This window comes from Sphaerodactylus townsendi, linkage group LG01, assembly GCF_021028975.2.
Source record: "Sphaerodactylus townsendi isolate TG3544 linkage group LG01, MPM_Stown_v2.3, whole genome shotgun sequence".
Lineage (NCBI taxonomy): Eukaryota > Metazoa > Chordata > Lepidosauria > Squamata > Sphaerodactylidae > Sphaerodactylus > Sphaerodactylus townsendi.
In genome coordinates this window covers 192,843,269-192,859,640 of record NC_059425.1, presented here as the reverse complement: position 1 = coordinate 192,859,640, position 16,372 = coordinate 192,843,269, and the positions used below count along the sequence as shown (strand labels likewise).

Genomic DNA, 16,372 nt, shown 5'->3' with positions numbered 1-16,372 from the left:
AGAGCACATTCCAAAATGCATCTTTTATCCAGTTTTCAAAGCAAGCAGTCTAACTTTGCAAATACCTGATTGGTGACATTTTGTCACCACCCAATTGCCTGCTGGAGATTTATTTGTTTGCTTGTTTGTTTGCTTGTTTGTTCCACTTTTATAGCGCCCTTCCCCGAGGGGCTCAGGGCGGTTTACAACATGATTACAGACAAGTGGATAAACAAAATAAAATACTAAATATTGGTACCAGTTAAAATGCAGCGCTCAAATTTCATAACCATTTAAAATACAGATGGCGTTCGACCATTAAAACTCCTCTAAACTCCTCTAAGAGGGGAACAGCGGGTCTCAGTTGTTAACAGGCACGTATCAGCAGCCGGCCTCTCCAAAAGCCCGGCGGATTGATCTGATGTCAGTACGGGCCACAGCTAAGGGCAGCCACCCGCAGAGTGGAACCCCCGTCTCTTAAAAGAGCAAAGGGTTCATCTGCTAAACGGGCATCTGTATCAGGGGACCCAGGAATGGTTCAGCAGGGCAGCAGAGTGAAGATAAACAGCATCTTACATACTCCGTTTCCCCCGAAAGTATACTTGTTTGTTCAGAGCATGGTCACATCAACAATATGTATATGACAGTTCTCACTTGGCTCCTTCTAATTGCTGACACTTAAAATCTTGGCCAAATTTGCTTCACAGTCTAATGCTTATACCCTGGCCAGAGGTGTAGCAAGGGGGAAAAGTGCCCGGTGCATTGGTGCGTCCTCCGCCCCGTCCCACCCCAGATCGGCCCCGCCCCAGAACGCCCCAGAATGCCCCTGCCATGCCCTCGCCACATCCCCACAGAGGAGGTGCGCCCGGTGCATCACGCACCCCCCATCCCCTTGGAGCTACGCCTCTGACCCTGGCACATTAGTATTACAATCTAATGTTTCCTACAGTTCTAGGAGGCATAATTCTCTCCTACAGCATTTTAGCAGTGCCTGAAGACTTTAGATCAGTGGCGGAGGGCCAAGGGGGAGGGGGGGCACGCCGTGTACCGGGCGTACGCCTGGGGGGTTCAAAATTGCCCCTTGGCCCCTCCCCCTTTCCCCGTGACCCTCTTGGCCCCCCGCGGCGCCCCCCTCATGGCACACACACACACACCAACCCCCTTTCCACACTTACCTACGTTCCTTTTCTTTTTGTAGTACTTTTTGAGGCTGAAAAAAGTGGCCTAGTTACAGTTCAGGGGAAAAACTGCCTGAGGAACTACAGTTCCCAGGAGACCTTGGGGCTCACACGGTCTCCGGGGAAGTATAGCTCGTCAGGCAACTAATGCTATTTCTTCCTGTGTTATTAATTCTTCCATGTGATTTCTCTCTTCCTGTGAAATGGTCTTTCATCGCATTTTTCATTCTGTTCATAACTAAACAACTTTTTATCTTCAATCTTATTTTGTGGGACATAAATGGGACGATTTCATACCCTCCAAAATGAAGGAGGTAGTTTTAAATCCACCCGAAAAAAAGGGGAAACAGCCTAGAGTGCAATGTTATTCCCCTTCTTTTCAGGCAGACCCATCCCGTTTTCAGTCCTGGATCTAGCTAATATATTTAATTCTATTTTCACATGTCTGTCACTGTTCAGTAAGGCTTTCAAATCCCTTTGGGCCAGCACTCATCTCAGTGTATGTGTCCAATGTTAGAATTTAAAGGGGGTGCGATTTCAGAGTTGGGCAGTCCCAGGGGAAAAAAATATTTATGGCGCTATGCCATGGCAGGGCATCTTGTTGTATATGAAGAAGAAGAAGAAGAGTTTGGATTTATATCCCCCCTTTCTCTCCTGCAGGAGACTCAAAGGGGCTGACAATCTCCTTGCCCTTCCCCACTCACAACAAACACCCTGTGAGGTGGGTGATGGGAACTGTAGTCCATAACATCTGGAGAGCCACGAGTTTGACACCTATGAGTTAGAGGCTCACTCTTTGTTGGGGTTATGACAACCAAGGTTAACCCTTTCTGTTCCACCCCTCCCAAACATATCACAGCTAAGTTATGGTAAAGAGCTACACCTCATGATCCCTGGCCCCTCAATGATGCGGCTGGCCTCCACTCGGGCCAGGGCCTTTACGGCTCTGGCCCCTGCCTGGTGGAACACTCTACCACCAGCTGTCCGGGCCCTGCGGGACCTTGGAGAGTTCCGTAGGGCCTGCAAGACTGAATTGTTCCACCGGGCCTTCAGAGAGACCAGCTGCTGAGGGTGCCTTGCTTTTATCCTCCCCCCCTGCTGTATAGGGTCCCTAACATCATCGAGACCCATCATTCTTCTGTTCCACCTCTCCCAAACATATCACAGCTAAGTTATGGTAAAGAGCTACACCTCATGATCCCTGGCCCCTCAATGATGCGGCTGGCCTCCACTCGGGCCAGGGCCTTTACGGCTCTGGCCCCTGCCTGGTGGAACACTCTACCACCAGCTGTCCGGGCCCTGCGGGACCTTGGAGAGTTCCGTAGGGCCTGCAAGACTGAATTGTTCCACCGGGCCTTCGGAGAGACCAGCCGCTGAGGGTGCCCTGCTTTTATCCTCCCCCCTGCTGTATAGGGTCCCTAACATCATCGGGACCCATCATTCTTCTTGGGTGGGTTGCATATGGGTTCGTGGGATACTGTTTTAGAATGTAAATTTTAAACTTTTATATGTTTATGTTTATATATGCTTTTATATATAAGCCCTTTGGGGGAGGGCAGTTTATAAACCCAAATAATAAATAATAAATAAATAAATAAATAAATAAATAAATAAATAAATAAATAAATAAATAAATAAATAAATTATATTGTTCACCGCCCTGAGCCCTTTGGGGATAGGGCGGTATACTAAATCAAACAAACAAACAAACAAACAAATAAATAAATGAGCCGAAAGCTCCAGAAGAGATCGTTGGCACGCTCACAGTTATCACATCTGCAGACATAAACTTGGTGACATGTGCCTGTTCCAGAATAATTTACATATTTAAAGCATGGATTGCAAACCAAATATACAAAGCATGAACTTGCATGAACTGTTTGCATTGATAGGAATTATAAGACAAGGGGAACAAAGTGCCAGATTGAGTTCACTGAGTGGCATCCTGGGCCACTGGGTGCATTCCACCAGTGTTGATGGAGGAAGCAAGGCTATGCTTATGGTAGCTGTAACTGGGTGTCCTTAAACAAATGTGAAATATTGATTGTTCAGAGAGTGTTCAGCACCATGCAAAGGAAAATGTTCTGAGCACTTTGGAAGTCTTAGCTCTAAATTACTCTGTCCCTTGAATCCATATAATGGTCACTTCATGGTGGGGTGGAAATACAGACTGACCTCTGTCAGTCTGCTTGGCTGCCTGTTGCTGTCTTGATATATTGATATATTTTTTCCTGCTGGAAGGAAAGAGGTTCTTGAGCGAGGAACCCAATTTGGCCCTGCTTTGGAGTCTGGTTTTATCTGAAGTGTTGGTGCAAAGTAGTCACTAATTGGGCATAAAGTAACAGCAAAGGCCTGGTGGAAAAAAGGCTGCCCTTTTTGTCGAAGGCTTTCATGGCCGGATTCAACTGGGCCTGGTGGGTTTTCCGGGCTGTGTGGCCGTGGTCTGGTGGATTTTGTTCCTAATGTTTCACCTGCATCTGTGGCTGGCATCTTCAGAGGTGTATCGCAGAGGGAAGTCTGTTTCACATTGTGTCGTGTCTGTTTCACACTGTGTCTGTTTCTGTGTCTGTGCTGGTTGGTTGGTTGCAGCAGAGCAGGTTAAAACGGAATCCATCGAAGACGGAGATCCTCTGGCTTGGCTGCGAGGGGGAGGTCAGGAATTTCCAGTCACCGGTGTGGGAGGGGGTCTCATTGGCGCCGACCTCCGCCGTTCGCAGCCTGGGGGTCCACCTGGATTCATCTCTTTCAATGGAGACCCAAGTGGCTCTTACGACCCAGACTGTGTTTTTTCATCTTCATCAGGCCCAGCGGTTGGCTCCCTTCCTCTCCCAAGCAGACTGAGCCACTGATTCATGCAACGGTCACCTCCAGGTTAGACTATTGTAACTCGCTTTACACAGGCCTTCCCTTGCGTTTGATTCGGAGGCTAAAACTGGTCCAACACGCAGTGGCTCGTTTTCTTCATGATCACATTCAGCCTGTGCTGCACTGCTTGCATTGGCTCCCAGTCGAGTTTCAAATCATCTTCAAGGTGTGGGTGTTGACCTTTAAGGCCTTACATGGCCTGGGACCCTCGTACCTTCGGGACCACATTACCCCATATGTCTTTGTTCGACCTCTGCGTTCAGCAGAGGCCAATTTGCTGGTGGTTTCTGGCCCCGCAATGATGCGGCTGGCCTCCATGCGGGCCAGGGCCTTTATGGCTCTGGCCCCGGCCTGGTGGAACACTCTTCCTCCAGCTGTCCGGGCCCTGCTGGATCTTGGTGAGTTCTGCAGGGCCTGTAAGACTGAGCTGTTCCACCGGGCCTTTGGAGAGACGAGCCGCTGAGTGGTGCCCCTCTTGTTTGCTCCCCTATATTGGGGTCCCTTAACATCGATGGGACCCACCGTTCCTCCCTCTTGGGAAAAATCTAGATGCTAACTTTCTTCCAATTGATTATTAAAAATATATATCCTTACGTATTTTTTTAATGTTTTCCCTTCGCTGTAACAATGTATTATCTAACATACTATACCTATAAACAATATACTATGCATTGTGATACAATTATAGATAAGTAGAAAGAAATCAAATTAGAGATAATAGAACCGAACAGAAACAAAAGCGTTAGGTTTAGTAAACAAAAATCAGTTAGAGAAATTTCTGTATTGTACTAATATATGATAAACCTAAATTGAAGGAGAAGTTCATCCAGAATTTTCTTAAAATAGCTATAGATGTGTGATAACTATAATTTTGTATTATTCTTTCTTCTCTTCTTTTTCCTTCCCCTTTCTTCTCTTTTTCTTTCTCCCATTCCATTCATTTCCTAGCTTTCTATCTTCTCTCTTTTATCTCTGCCTCAGATACTATCTCTCCTTTTCTATCCTATATTCTAGAAATAACTTCAAACTATGTAATACTACACAGTCAACGAAGATATGTTTAATTGTCGAAAAGTTGTTTTTTCTTTTTATTTGGTTGTAATTTCTTGAAAATTTTAACTAATAAAGATATTTTTTTAAAAAAAATCTATGTTAGCCATCTTTAATGAATTTGGCATTATTCCTCCTCGTAAAATAGAGTTGATTGTATTTTGCAGAGGTTTTAAAAGCTCATTTGCAAAGCATTTATAATACAAACATGAAAGTTCATCTGGACTGAGGACTTTTCCTGGTTTAATTTTTTATACCTTCCACCACCTCTCTTATAACAGTACCCATAATATGCCTGTGTTCATCTGTAATCTTAGGAAAATTACATTGTCTAAGATACTGATCTATTTTTATCATTGAAATTTCTTGTCCTTTATATAAATTTGCATAGTAGTAAAAATGCTTTTTGTATCAAAATATTGTCACCTTTCTGCAGTTTCAAAATCATTCGTTTTTCCTGTTCTTTTCTTAGATTATATGCCAGCCTCTTTTCCTGCTTTGTTAGCAAATTCAAAAAAAATTGAATTTACATATTGTAACTTTGCTTCCATCTCTCTTAATGTTAACATAGATATCTAATGATGTAATTTTTTTACCAGTTGCGAAACAATTTTATCCCTTGGTTGCCTTTACAATTTCTCTTCTTTTTAAAATCTCCTCTAATACTTTTGGAAGTACATTATCCTCCTCTAATACTTTTGGAAGTACATACTCCTCTAATACTTTTGGAAGTACATTATCACGATCTTGTTGGGATGCATTTGAGGCGGCATTTGATATATCTGTGCCCTTAAGCAAATTGAGTTTAAAGAATTCTCTCAGTATTTCCTGAGCCACTTTTGAGCCACTATGTATTTTTGTAGTAAAATTTCATTTAATCTCCATCTAAATGTATTAGATTTCTTTTTAAAGTCCAAATTTATTGGATTTTAATCTGAGAAAGTCTCTGGTAGAATCTCTACTTTCGTTACCTTAGGCCCAGTGGTGGGATTCAGCCGGTTCGCACCACTTCAGCAGAACCGATTGTTAAAATGGTGCTTGTAAACAACCAGTTGTTAAATTATTTGAATCCCACCACTGCTTAGGCACTTGCTGAATAATGCACTTTCAATCCACTTTCACAACTGTATGCAAGTGGATTTTGCTATTTGGCACAGTAAAATCCAGTTTCAAAGTGCATTAAAAGTGGATTGAAAGTGGATTATTCTGCATGTGCAGAAGGGGCCTTAGAGGTAACTTTGAAACCCAAATCACATCAATTCTTGAAAAAGAGTTATGTCTTGCAGAGTAATAAGTATATTATCTTGCATTTCCATTCTTATGTCTCTGTATGTCCTCCCAACCCAGAATATCCACCATATCAAAAAGTATTTTGGCAATTTACATTGTGTATTTTTAATACTTTCCTCTTAAATTCTGTCAATTTGTGGCAGTATTACACCATTCCAGTCCATTATAACACGCCAGCATTCATATCAGCGGCTGGGTGGTTTCTTGAAAAAATGTTCCTAAAAACTGCTTTGTCTTCATTTGGTGCATAAATCCCCAATGCCACAGTTTTAACACCCGACAGATTAATTTCCACCCCCACATATCTACCTTCTTCATCAGTTAATATTAATTTAGGTTCAAAACATGCTCTAATATATGACCATGAATGGCTCAAAACGTTTTCCATGATGTCATCCTGTGCAGCTTTCCCAAGGACATTTTGTAATCCTGCCAACAGGTGTCTCCCTTTATCATCCACATTAACTGCAGTGTTTATAGTTCAGTTCAGACGTTTCCATAGCAACCATCATAACTCATAATAGTCCCATCTTAATCTGACGATTAGGCAGCTGCAAGGTCACTTTACCAAGCAATGAGCATAAAGGGCTATGATAGCCACTCGTAGCTTGTCCAGTGGTGCCCTTTTTTTCGAACGTACCTTCATTAGAAGAAAAATAAATTCTTAGTTTAAAAAAACAGGAAAGAAAGAGCTGGTTCAGTGAAATCTTTTTGTCTCTCCATCCAAGTGAATTGTGGCCTTGCCTTTTAGTTGCCTTTTTTTTACATGTCATTGTAGCTTATGTCGCAGGGAGAAAAGTGATAGCTCACCACAAGGTTTCTTTCTCCAGATGCAAATGAGATCCCCCTGAAGCTCTTAGTCAAGGAATGAGGATGTGCTTAAAAAGGCCAATTATATTCTGTGCGAGACCAAGCCAGGCATGTCCACCCTGCCAGCAGGTCTCAAAGCCTTCATTTCCATGTCTTACTTAAGAGTAGAACTACTTCAGCTACTGTTGTTCATCTTTCAGCCGCCCCTTCTTTCTAGGGTGGGAGTGATTTATAAGCCATCGTTCATGAATTCAGATCTCACAATTCCACCAAGAATAGCCAAATGTCTCGGAGGTGACGGTGCTTCATCTCTTCCCATCAGACATCCCGGGGAATAGCCTTGCTTGGGAGGCAGGTGGTGGGGGTCTCTTTCTCTGGAAGATTTTAAGCAGAGGCTAGATGACCATCTGAGAGCAATGCTGATTCTGTGAGTTTAGGCAGATCATGAAAAGAAGGACAGGAAGGGTTAAGTCACTATCTGGCTCCAGCGGTGAACTGGGAGAAAATGGTGCTTGGAGAATGACCAGCTCCCCGCACCCCTTGCCCTGCCCCACTTACAGCTCCTGCGGCTCAACAGCCAGGGTGGCGCAGGCTTTGACACAGTGCTCCAGGTCCCAGCTGTGGCGTCTCCCTCTGTGTTCGGTGTTTGGTGGTGGGCGGCTCAGGCGGGTGCCTCCTCCTCCAGAGGCCAGGGCGGGCAGGAGCCAGTCTGTGGCACCCATCTGAGCTGCCCGCCTGAGCCTCCTGCCACTGAGCATGGAGGAAGCCACCACTGTGCTCCCATGTGATCAAATGGTGTGCCCCTAGGGACCTGCGATACCCCATGTTCCCGTGGGTGGTACACCACTGCCTGGCTTTCAGGGCTCCTTATTGCATGCCCTGGGTAGTGCACCATTGTTACTTTGGGGTGAGGCCAGATCCTGGAGGGTATTTTTGGCATCTTCTGGGCATGGACCAAGGGTTAATGGGGGTGTGGGGGAAGATAGTTGTGAGTTTCCTGTGTTTTTCAGGAGTTTGGACTAGATGGCCCTCAAGGTCTGTTCCAGTTCTATATTTCTGTCTATCAGGACCCCTGGTCTGTTCAAGAAAAGCACTTCTGTCATGGAATGATGCTATCGCTAGAGCAGAGGGAAATCACACATGACTGTGAAAAGCATCTTTGCCTTTTGATCTCACACATAGGGAGCAGGAAACCTGATGCAGAGGTGCCGGGATGCAACTTCAAAGGCCTAAATTACCTCGTGGCCTGAACAGAGTTTTCCTGAGAGGGGGAAAACAAAGGTTTTTGGATTCCATCTTGAGACGTGGTCAGAGAAGGATCTCTGGGCCATGGGTTCCCAGAATGGGGACAAAGAACTTCCAAAGGGACTGTATTCGGCTGAGTAATTGCATTTAAGTTTTATTTCTTTGTTTTGAACTTTTACAATAAATCGTTGAGAACTCAGCTGGTTGGAGTTATTGCAGAAAAGGACCCAGGTCTTTACTGAAACAAGCATTGGCTCTCCCAGGCTTGCTTTCATCATAACTTCCATGTGAGCAAAAGTCTTTATTTAGAAATAGCAGTTCGGGGAAATATATGGCATTTGACATTTATTGATAGAACTGGGAAACTCCCTTTTAATAGGAAAGAGGACTCGCCACCCTACTCCAAGCCACATCTGCTATCCCAGAAAAGCCCAACTCTTCCCTCTCAGTTGGAAAGGAATGTGGCGGACCCAGGGACGAACCGCCCATGAGGACAGGGGGACTTGGGGACATGGAGTTGTTCACTGTGGCTTCAGGCCAGCTCCTGCTCCCCCTGGGGAAGCCAAGGAGGGCAGGAGCTGGCCTACCTCTTCAGTGCCCACCTGAGCCAATTTTCCAAGCCACCCAGTGCTGATCCCTGCCCCCTGGCTTTCCTGCAGGCTGGCCAGCTGGACCCCCGCAGTCAGTTCTCCGAAGCAGCCACCTTCCTTTGTGGGAGGTGGGGGTGCAGCAGCCAGGTAAGTTGGTGGCAAGGGGTGTGTGTGCAGCAAGGGTGTGTGGTGGTGGGGTGCATCAGGGGGGAGAACCAGTGGTTGATCTTTTAGAATCCCATCCCTGGGCATGACACCACAGATTTTACCTTCCAAACCAGCCATCTGCTCCTGGTGAACTGATCTGAGCCATCTGGAGAGCAATTGAAATAGCAGATGATCTCCAGGTGCCACGTGGAGGTTGGCAACCCTGCTCTTCCTGCCAATCAGAAGGCATTATTAAGACCCAGCTTGCAGGAGGGGAGGCCACTCTTCCTGAGATATCCCAGCAGCACCATGTTTACAACTAGCCTGGCTGGGGGTGGAAAAGTGCCAACACATGCAGATCACAACCTCTCTCCCTCACAGAGCACTTTAACAGTCATAAAAATATAGGGTGTGAGTGGAATCCACACACACACACACACACAGAGAGAGAGAGAGAGAGAGAGAGAGAGAGAGAAGGAATACATAAGACTATACTGAGGAGCCACTGAAATCCACAAGCACCTAGACCAGTGATGGCGAACCTTTTTAAGACCGAGTGCCCAAATTGCAACCCAAACCCCAGTTATTTATTGCAAAGTGCCAACCCGGCAATTTAACCTGAATGCTGAGGTTTTAGTTTAGAAAAAAACGGTTGGCTCTCTCTTCCTCTGCCCCACCCGCTAGAGCAGGGGCCAGCATGCTCTTGCCTCCAGCAAGTCCTGGGTGCACCTCTCTGTGCCTCTCTAGCATCTCTGCCTCCTCTGCGCCCCCCACCTCGGGCAGCAGCAACCCAGAGCCTGCCAGCCGAGTCATCCCTGCTCATTGCGGTGCACGCACGTCATGCTCAGTGGCCCAGGCCAGCCTAGATGTGTGTGTGTGGGGGGTGATTTTCCACCCCCCACATGACGAACTCTGTGTGTGTGCACACAGAAAGGGCTCCGAGTGCCACCTCTGGCACCCGTGCCATAGGTTCGCCATCACTGACCTAGACAATTTCAACAGAAAGGAAGAAACTATGAAAATGAACAAAATTTGGCAACCAGTACTTTAAAACACTAGAATCTAGACAACGGTTAGTGAACTCCACCCAGACATAGAATGTCTCCAGGCAGAAAGCAATCAAATGGATAAAAATTCCAGGCAACTACTATGCAGACGCCCTCACTGATTATGCAACTTCATTGTTGCTTACATATGCTAAAATGGGTGGATTCCACTCAAGACACGCAAATCACACCCTTTACACTTGTTAACCAATGCAAATTGTTCTTTCTCCCACCCTCGACATTCCACAGGTATATATACTCCACTTGCTTTACTACCATCAGATCTTCTGAAGATGCCAGCCACAGATGCAGGTGATGCGTCAAGAGAAAATGCTACTGGAACATGGCCATACAACCTGGAAAACGCACAACACCCTAAGAATACGTTAACAGCTGATTCATTAATTCTATGACTGACTTTAGGAGAGAACATGATATCATTATCTGAAAGCAAGGTGAAAGCAAGGAAACTTTGAGAAACTCAGAAGCACTGTAACTTCCAAAACGGATAACCTAATGCATCAGTTGCATTTCACGTCTAAAAATTACCACAGAACAGGTCTAGAAAAGAAGAGATGACAATCCAGAAAACGCTGCTGCATGGTACATTGTGTGATGTATCTGGATTTTCTGCTGAAAGTGAAAGAACGAATGACAACAGGTCCAAACTCATGCCCAAATGCCCAACTATTATCTTTATTATTTGATTGGGTACATATTCTGTTTGTATGTCAATGTTAATTTCATGAAAGCTCCATTCATTTATTTAGAAAAAGCTTAGTCTGTTAAAAAAAAAGGAAATAGTGGGTTGTCAGATCTACTGTGCCTTAACTCTTCAGGAACATTTAACCTAGGTTCAGAAACCCTACAAAAGGTCTGTCTCCACCCTGTTGTGTGAGGATCTGGTGTTCTCCTTTCATGAGCAAACTGTTTATCCCTGAAAAATGTTCTTACTTGCTGCTGAAATGGTGCAAGAAGCACATAGCATGAAGCAAGGTCGTACATGCAAAGTCTCCAGTTTCCTTCAAAACTTTCTTGAAACTGCCCAGACTGAAGATGTAAAGCACCCTGATATTCTGGTCTGCTATCTGCTGAGCTTAACTGTCCTACAGAGACGAGTGTCCAAGGCTGGCCATGATAGCGGAAAAGTTAGATCCCAGAGGCCTGTGGAAGGTCTATTTGCTCATTTTCTGTCCTCTTCAAACAGCATGAGGAGAGACAGACCTGTATCCCTTTACTCCTCTTTTGTGTGTCACACAGAGAAAGCACTGGATCTCCCTTGGGAGACTCAGATCAGGACAACTAGATGAATACGCTGGGTATGGAGGAGAGCACCCAGAAGCACTGAGTGGTTTTATTTATCCTGTCTCTCTTAGCTCCTGACCGCCTACGTAGACCCCACTGATGAGTCTTCTCCAAGAGCACCCCCTCCCCCTAAAAATTCTGGATCTGGCCCCCTCCGTGTGACAGGAAGATGGGGGGGGGGGGGCGAATCCAATATTGCTACATGTTTACTGACAAGGAAGAAACTCTGTCTCCTGAAATGAACATGTGTCTTCACTAATAGTTGTAGTTCTGACCTAGACGGCCCAGGCTAGACCAATCTTCTCAGAAGCTAAGCAGGGCTGGTCCTGGTAAGAATTTGGGTGAGAGCCACCAAGGAAGTCCAGAATTGCTGTGCAGAATCAGGCAATGGCAACCCACCTCTGAACTTTCCTTGCCTTGAAACCCCTGTTGGTATCTACAGGTTAGCTGTGGCATGGCGGCACCTCACACACACACACAGGATGCCGCCCACTGAACTGATGTTTTCAACGTTGATTTCACCATTTGCAACCTCTGGGCTGCAGAGTTTGAAGGAATGCTCTTTTGAATTTGGGGTTATTCAGAATCAGGACGATGGAATGTACTGCAGGGCAACCATTTACAACAAATGAACACAAGGAGCTTACGACTCTGTCCTCTGAAAACACATCCGTCAGTAAGATCATCAACGCCACAAAGTTGACCAGGTAAATAACCAGGAAGTATGTTATCATTTTCACGGCTCGGACATGAGCAGTCATCCTTGGGCTCGTGTAGCTGGTCAAAGAATTTTTTAACTGCTGAGAGTGTCGCCAAAGGGAAGTCAGCAAGAGGAGGGCCGAAATGACAAATATGGCCAAAACCATGGAAAAACCAAAGCTGCAGAAAGAAAATACCTTGAGCAAATCAGTGTGCATTTTGGTCTGGTTTGCAGTCCTGTTTCCTGATACTGTGGCATTTGCAGTGTCACAATGCGTTGTGAAAATCAGATTTAAGAAAGGGAGGCTGTTGATCAATGATAAAAGCACAGAACCTAGAAGCAGTCCTGGAACTGCTCTGGCTATTCTTAGCTTCAGTGAGATGAATATCGAATGCCTGAAAGTTGCAATCTTCACACAGTAGAACAGGCACAGGCAAGCTGAAAGCCAGAGGTTGGAAGAAATGAAGAACCAGAGAATGACTTTTACTCCTCGAAAGACAAAGTTTTTGTAGTAGATCATTGGGTTTAATGTTTTAAGCAGTGCCCATAACATTGCTGTGATCAAGAAACAAAACCTGTTGGTGGCCAGGACCATCAGAATTTGGTCAGCAGCACGGAGGAATTTGTTTTTAAGTATATCGATACAGCAGATGGTGACAATGAAAGCATTTATCCAAGCCCCAATGAGGGTCTCAGCCCCTACAATCACCAGCAGGAAAAGGCCAGATGTCGACATGAACTCATCTGTGGCAACCCCACAATAATTGCTGGTCATCTTTTAAAAGGTGTCAGTGCTTCAGGAAAGAAGAGACTCTTCTCTTTGCAGTCCACAGAACAGAAACACCAACTCTGGGTGGGTGTGCCTTTTTTTAGAGAAAACGCAGCCTTCAGAACAGGCAGTAAAGGACGCGTCAATAACAACTCAGTGCCAGATTTCTGAGAAAATACAAATGCAGAGAGCATCATTTTACAGACAGTCTCTGCCACATGTATGGTTTTGCATCATTTTGATCAAAAGAGGAGACTACACAGTAGAAGCCAATTTGAGGGATCAGTGGGAAGCGGACTGTTGTCGCAACATAATCAAATGATGGAGGAACAAATTCTACATCATTCATATTTACATAGTACCAATTCCAGATGGCTCGTCTTTGATGTCTGCTGCAGCCAAAATATTGAAAGTCTTCCTGGGTTAGGACTGTCATGCAGAGCCATAGTGAGGGGGGAACTGGGCCTGGGGCGTGTGTGTGCTCTGCGCCCCTGCCCTGCCACACCCCAGAATGCCCCCACCCTGCCACATCCCGTCATGCCCCCGCACCAGCTTGCGCCCGGGGAAAGATGTCCCCCTGCCCCAGGCATGTGAAGGGCATGAGGGTATAAATATCCAATCTGGACTTTCAGTCATCCAAAATAGTCCATGAAAATTCTTTCTTCTCCTAAAGTTCTGAGATGATTGTTGTACACTGCTCAGTTTTTGTTTTGTTAACTTCATTCAGAAACAGTGGAAATAAGTGAGTATTGATAGTTTCCTTTTAGTTCCCATCCAACCCGCAAAAGTCTCATCCTTTCATTTTTATGTCTGGCTTTCATTTATGGTGTTCCAAACATTTGAACCACTTCAGAAACCTCGCTGGCAAAACAGAGCCTGGCAAAAGTCCCACTGAAAAAAGTCTGTTCAGAATTTCTTTCATTCAGTAATTAATCAGTGTCTCAATTGTGAATAACACAAACTTTATTTACTGGTTACATCTTTACTGGTCTTTTTATTTGCAAAAGTGTTGAGATCTTAATATGATCACCTAAGTGAATAAGTAGGGTCAATTCCCCACTTGCGGAATTGTCCTAGGATCGACCTAGGTTTGACCTAGGAACTCCCCACATCCCTGAGTTCAACCCAGGTCCATTCCAGCTCTGCCCCTTCTTACTGTTAAATTTCTGACTCCACCAGGGAGGTGCAGTTTTTTCTGCCAACCTAGGTCAAACTCAGGTCAAAGCTGGTAGAGTGGGGAATCTTCCTTGCTGTGATTCTCTCGTTCAGCCAATCACAGATAAGTGTTTTGGGCATGGGCAGAATAGGAGACTCACGGCGGGGAAAAGCATGCCTTTAAAAATCCTTCTTGTATACGAAGCAACAGCCATACATATAAACACGTGTTTACACATTGCACATGTTTACACTTTGCGGATAGCAACGAAGTCGCAACATTTTTCTGAACCTAGCGATGTAACAGCCAATCAGTTATGATCCCTCCCTCCTTTCTGGTGGCATGTTAAAAAGTTTGTCATTCTGAGGGATAGATGCCATTTTGATCTGATAGCTGAGCAGAGCAGACAACAGCCAATCGGGAACAAAAAGGAGAAGAGGCACCGAAGTGATCCCGCCCTCTGAGCACGGCTCCGGCACGACGACCTCGGCTGCTGTGGGGAGTGACTGTGGAATTGACCTAGGTCAGTACTTTCATGGACCCGGTCGAACCTAGGTCGATTCCGCAAGTGGGGAATCGACCTAGGAGAAAAGGGAGGAGAAAAGGAAGTGATGTAAGGAAGAAGGTTTAAATCTGCACTCAGGCAGGGGATCGAGAAGCCAACCTTTGACCCGGAAATGACATCACATGTCACATCCTGGAGGTTTGTTGAACCCTTGCTCTGACTTTTGGGTATATGGTGGCTAATGAATCATTAAATCAATTATAAAAGATGAATTATTGTAAGAATAATAATTATTATAAGCTTCTAAAATTCCATTGACTTGCTAAGAATGCTGCACACGCTCTTTTGTGTACGCGCAAAAGTTTTAACTTGATTGTACTTGACAGAAAGGGACAGAATTCTCATCCATCTTCGTGACAGCTCCAGAATCAGGAGGAAAAAAAATATTTGTAGCATCATGTACAGATGGGTTGGATCCGCACAGACCCTTTGACTAATGGTGGTCTCTCCTCCCCAAAGCACAAAGCAACTTCCCCTGATCCAAATGGCTCTTCGAAGCTCTTTTGCCAGGAAACGCTGCTGCCAGTTGTACTATGGATCTGCAGAACTCAGTCCTATGTCCCCCCCTTCCCCCAAGTTCAAAATTCTCCTAATTCTGATCAAGGAAGTAAATGGAGAAATAGCAGCTTTTGGCTAATTGCTGAAACGTGTTCCATTTTTTCATATGGAAAACAGCTTGTAGACTTTCAAGAAAGTGAAGATTTTGTTTTCTTAGGCCCAACACTGAGCCGCGGTGTGCATGAAAATATGGGAGACACTCAGTTACCGAATCAGCAGTATCACCTGCCAGTATTTGCATTGGGATAAGAGGAGGGGGACTCGTTTTGAGTTTCCAAACATCCTCTGCTCTGCAGCAGGGATCATCGATGGGCAGCATAGCTTGCCTTTGACAGCTAAATCGGTGTTCACCTTTGTGAGATGCAGCCATTTGGAGTACCCACAATCCCAGAGGAATTGTACCTCAACAGGGCAAAGCAGTGGTTTACCACATTTGTGATGTCCATTCACAGATCACAAACCACTGATCTTACCTGGCGAACAGGTTCTGAGTAGATGTGCAACCACATATTGTTGGATATAATACTGTGAGTAGGCTAAAGCTGTCATTTGCAATTGGATTCTCCTGCATGGGCAAGAAAATTGAGTTGCGAATGCATGCTATGGAGCAATAGTAGCAGAGTTTTCAATGTTGTGTGGATACAGGCTGAGGTACCCTTTCCTTCGTGTAGGGCATGATGATATGGGGTCTACCTATTGTGAAATATAAGCACAGATCTTGAGGGCAGGGTTCCTGCTATATGAATACTGGGACTTTCTGCTATGTCCTTGGATATAGGAGGAGGTTCCAGTTGTCAGGTCCATGCCTGTCAGTGCTTAGATGTCTTGCTGTGTGGGAATTGCAAATGTTTCCTGTAAATGCTTTCCTGTTTCCCTCTCCCCTCCCTGGCAATTTCCTGGCGCCAGCCCTCCTGCGGGAAGGTGCGAATGTTCCCAGGTTTCTTGAAGCTCTGTAGTGCAAATGTTATACATTTTGTGAAACACATTTGGTGGGAATCAAAGGGGGGGGGATTGAAGGATATAATCGCTGGATCTAAGCGGGAGAGCTTAGATTCAGCTTTCTTTGTTACTCTACGCGTTGTAGAAATAAACTGCTTTAGGACTTGCCTATGGTCTCTG

General features: G+C 45.2%; 1 protein-coding gene across 1 annotated transcript; it reads right to left on the bottom strand.

Moving 5' to 3' along the window:
* Positions 1-8,938: 8,938 nt before the first annotated feature.
* Positions 8,939-12,980, bottom strand: LOC125438331 (taste receptor type 2 member 40-like). Its single transcript, XM_048506717.1, has 2 exons — positions 12,153-12,980; positions 8,939-9,124 (listed from the first exon to the last, which is right to left on the bottom strand). Exons 1-2 carry the CDS (start codon positions 12,978-12,980, stop codon positions 8,939-8,941), a joined length of 1,014 nt encoding a protein of 337 aa, XP_048362674.1.
* Positions 12,981-16,372: the final 3,392 nt, after the last annotated feature.

Excerpts from the sequence above, each read along its gene's own strand:
- LOC125438331 (XM_048506717.1), bottom strand. The coding sequence starts at position 12,980 with ATGACCAGCAATTATTGTGGGGTTGCCACAGATGAGTTCATGTCGACA. Across the intron at positions 9,125-12,152 it reads TGTTTTCAGAGGACAGAGTC|GAAGGTGGCTGCTTCGGAGA; the intron begins GTAAGCTCCTTG and ends CCTCCCACAAAG.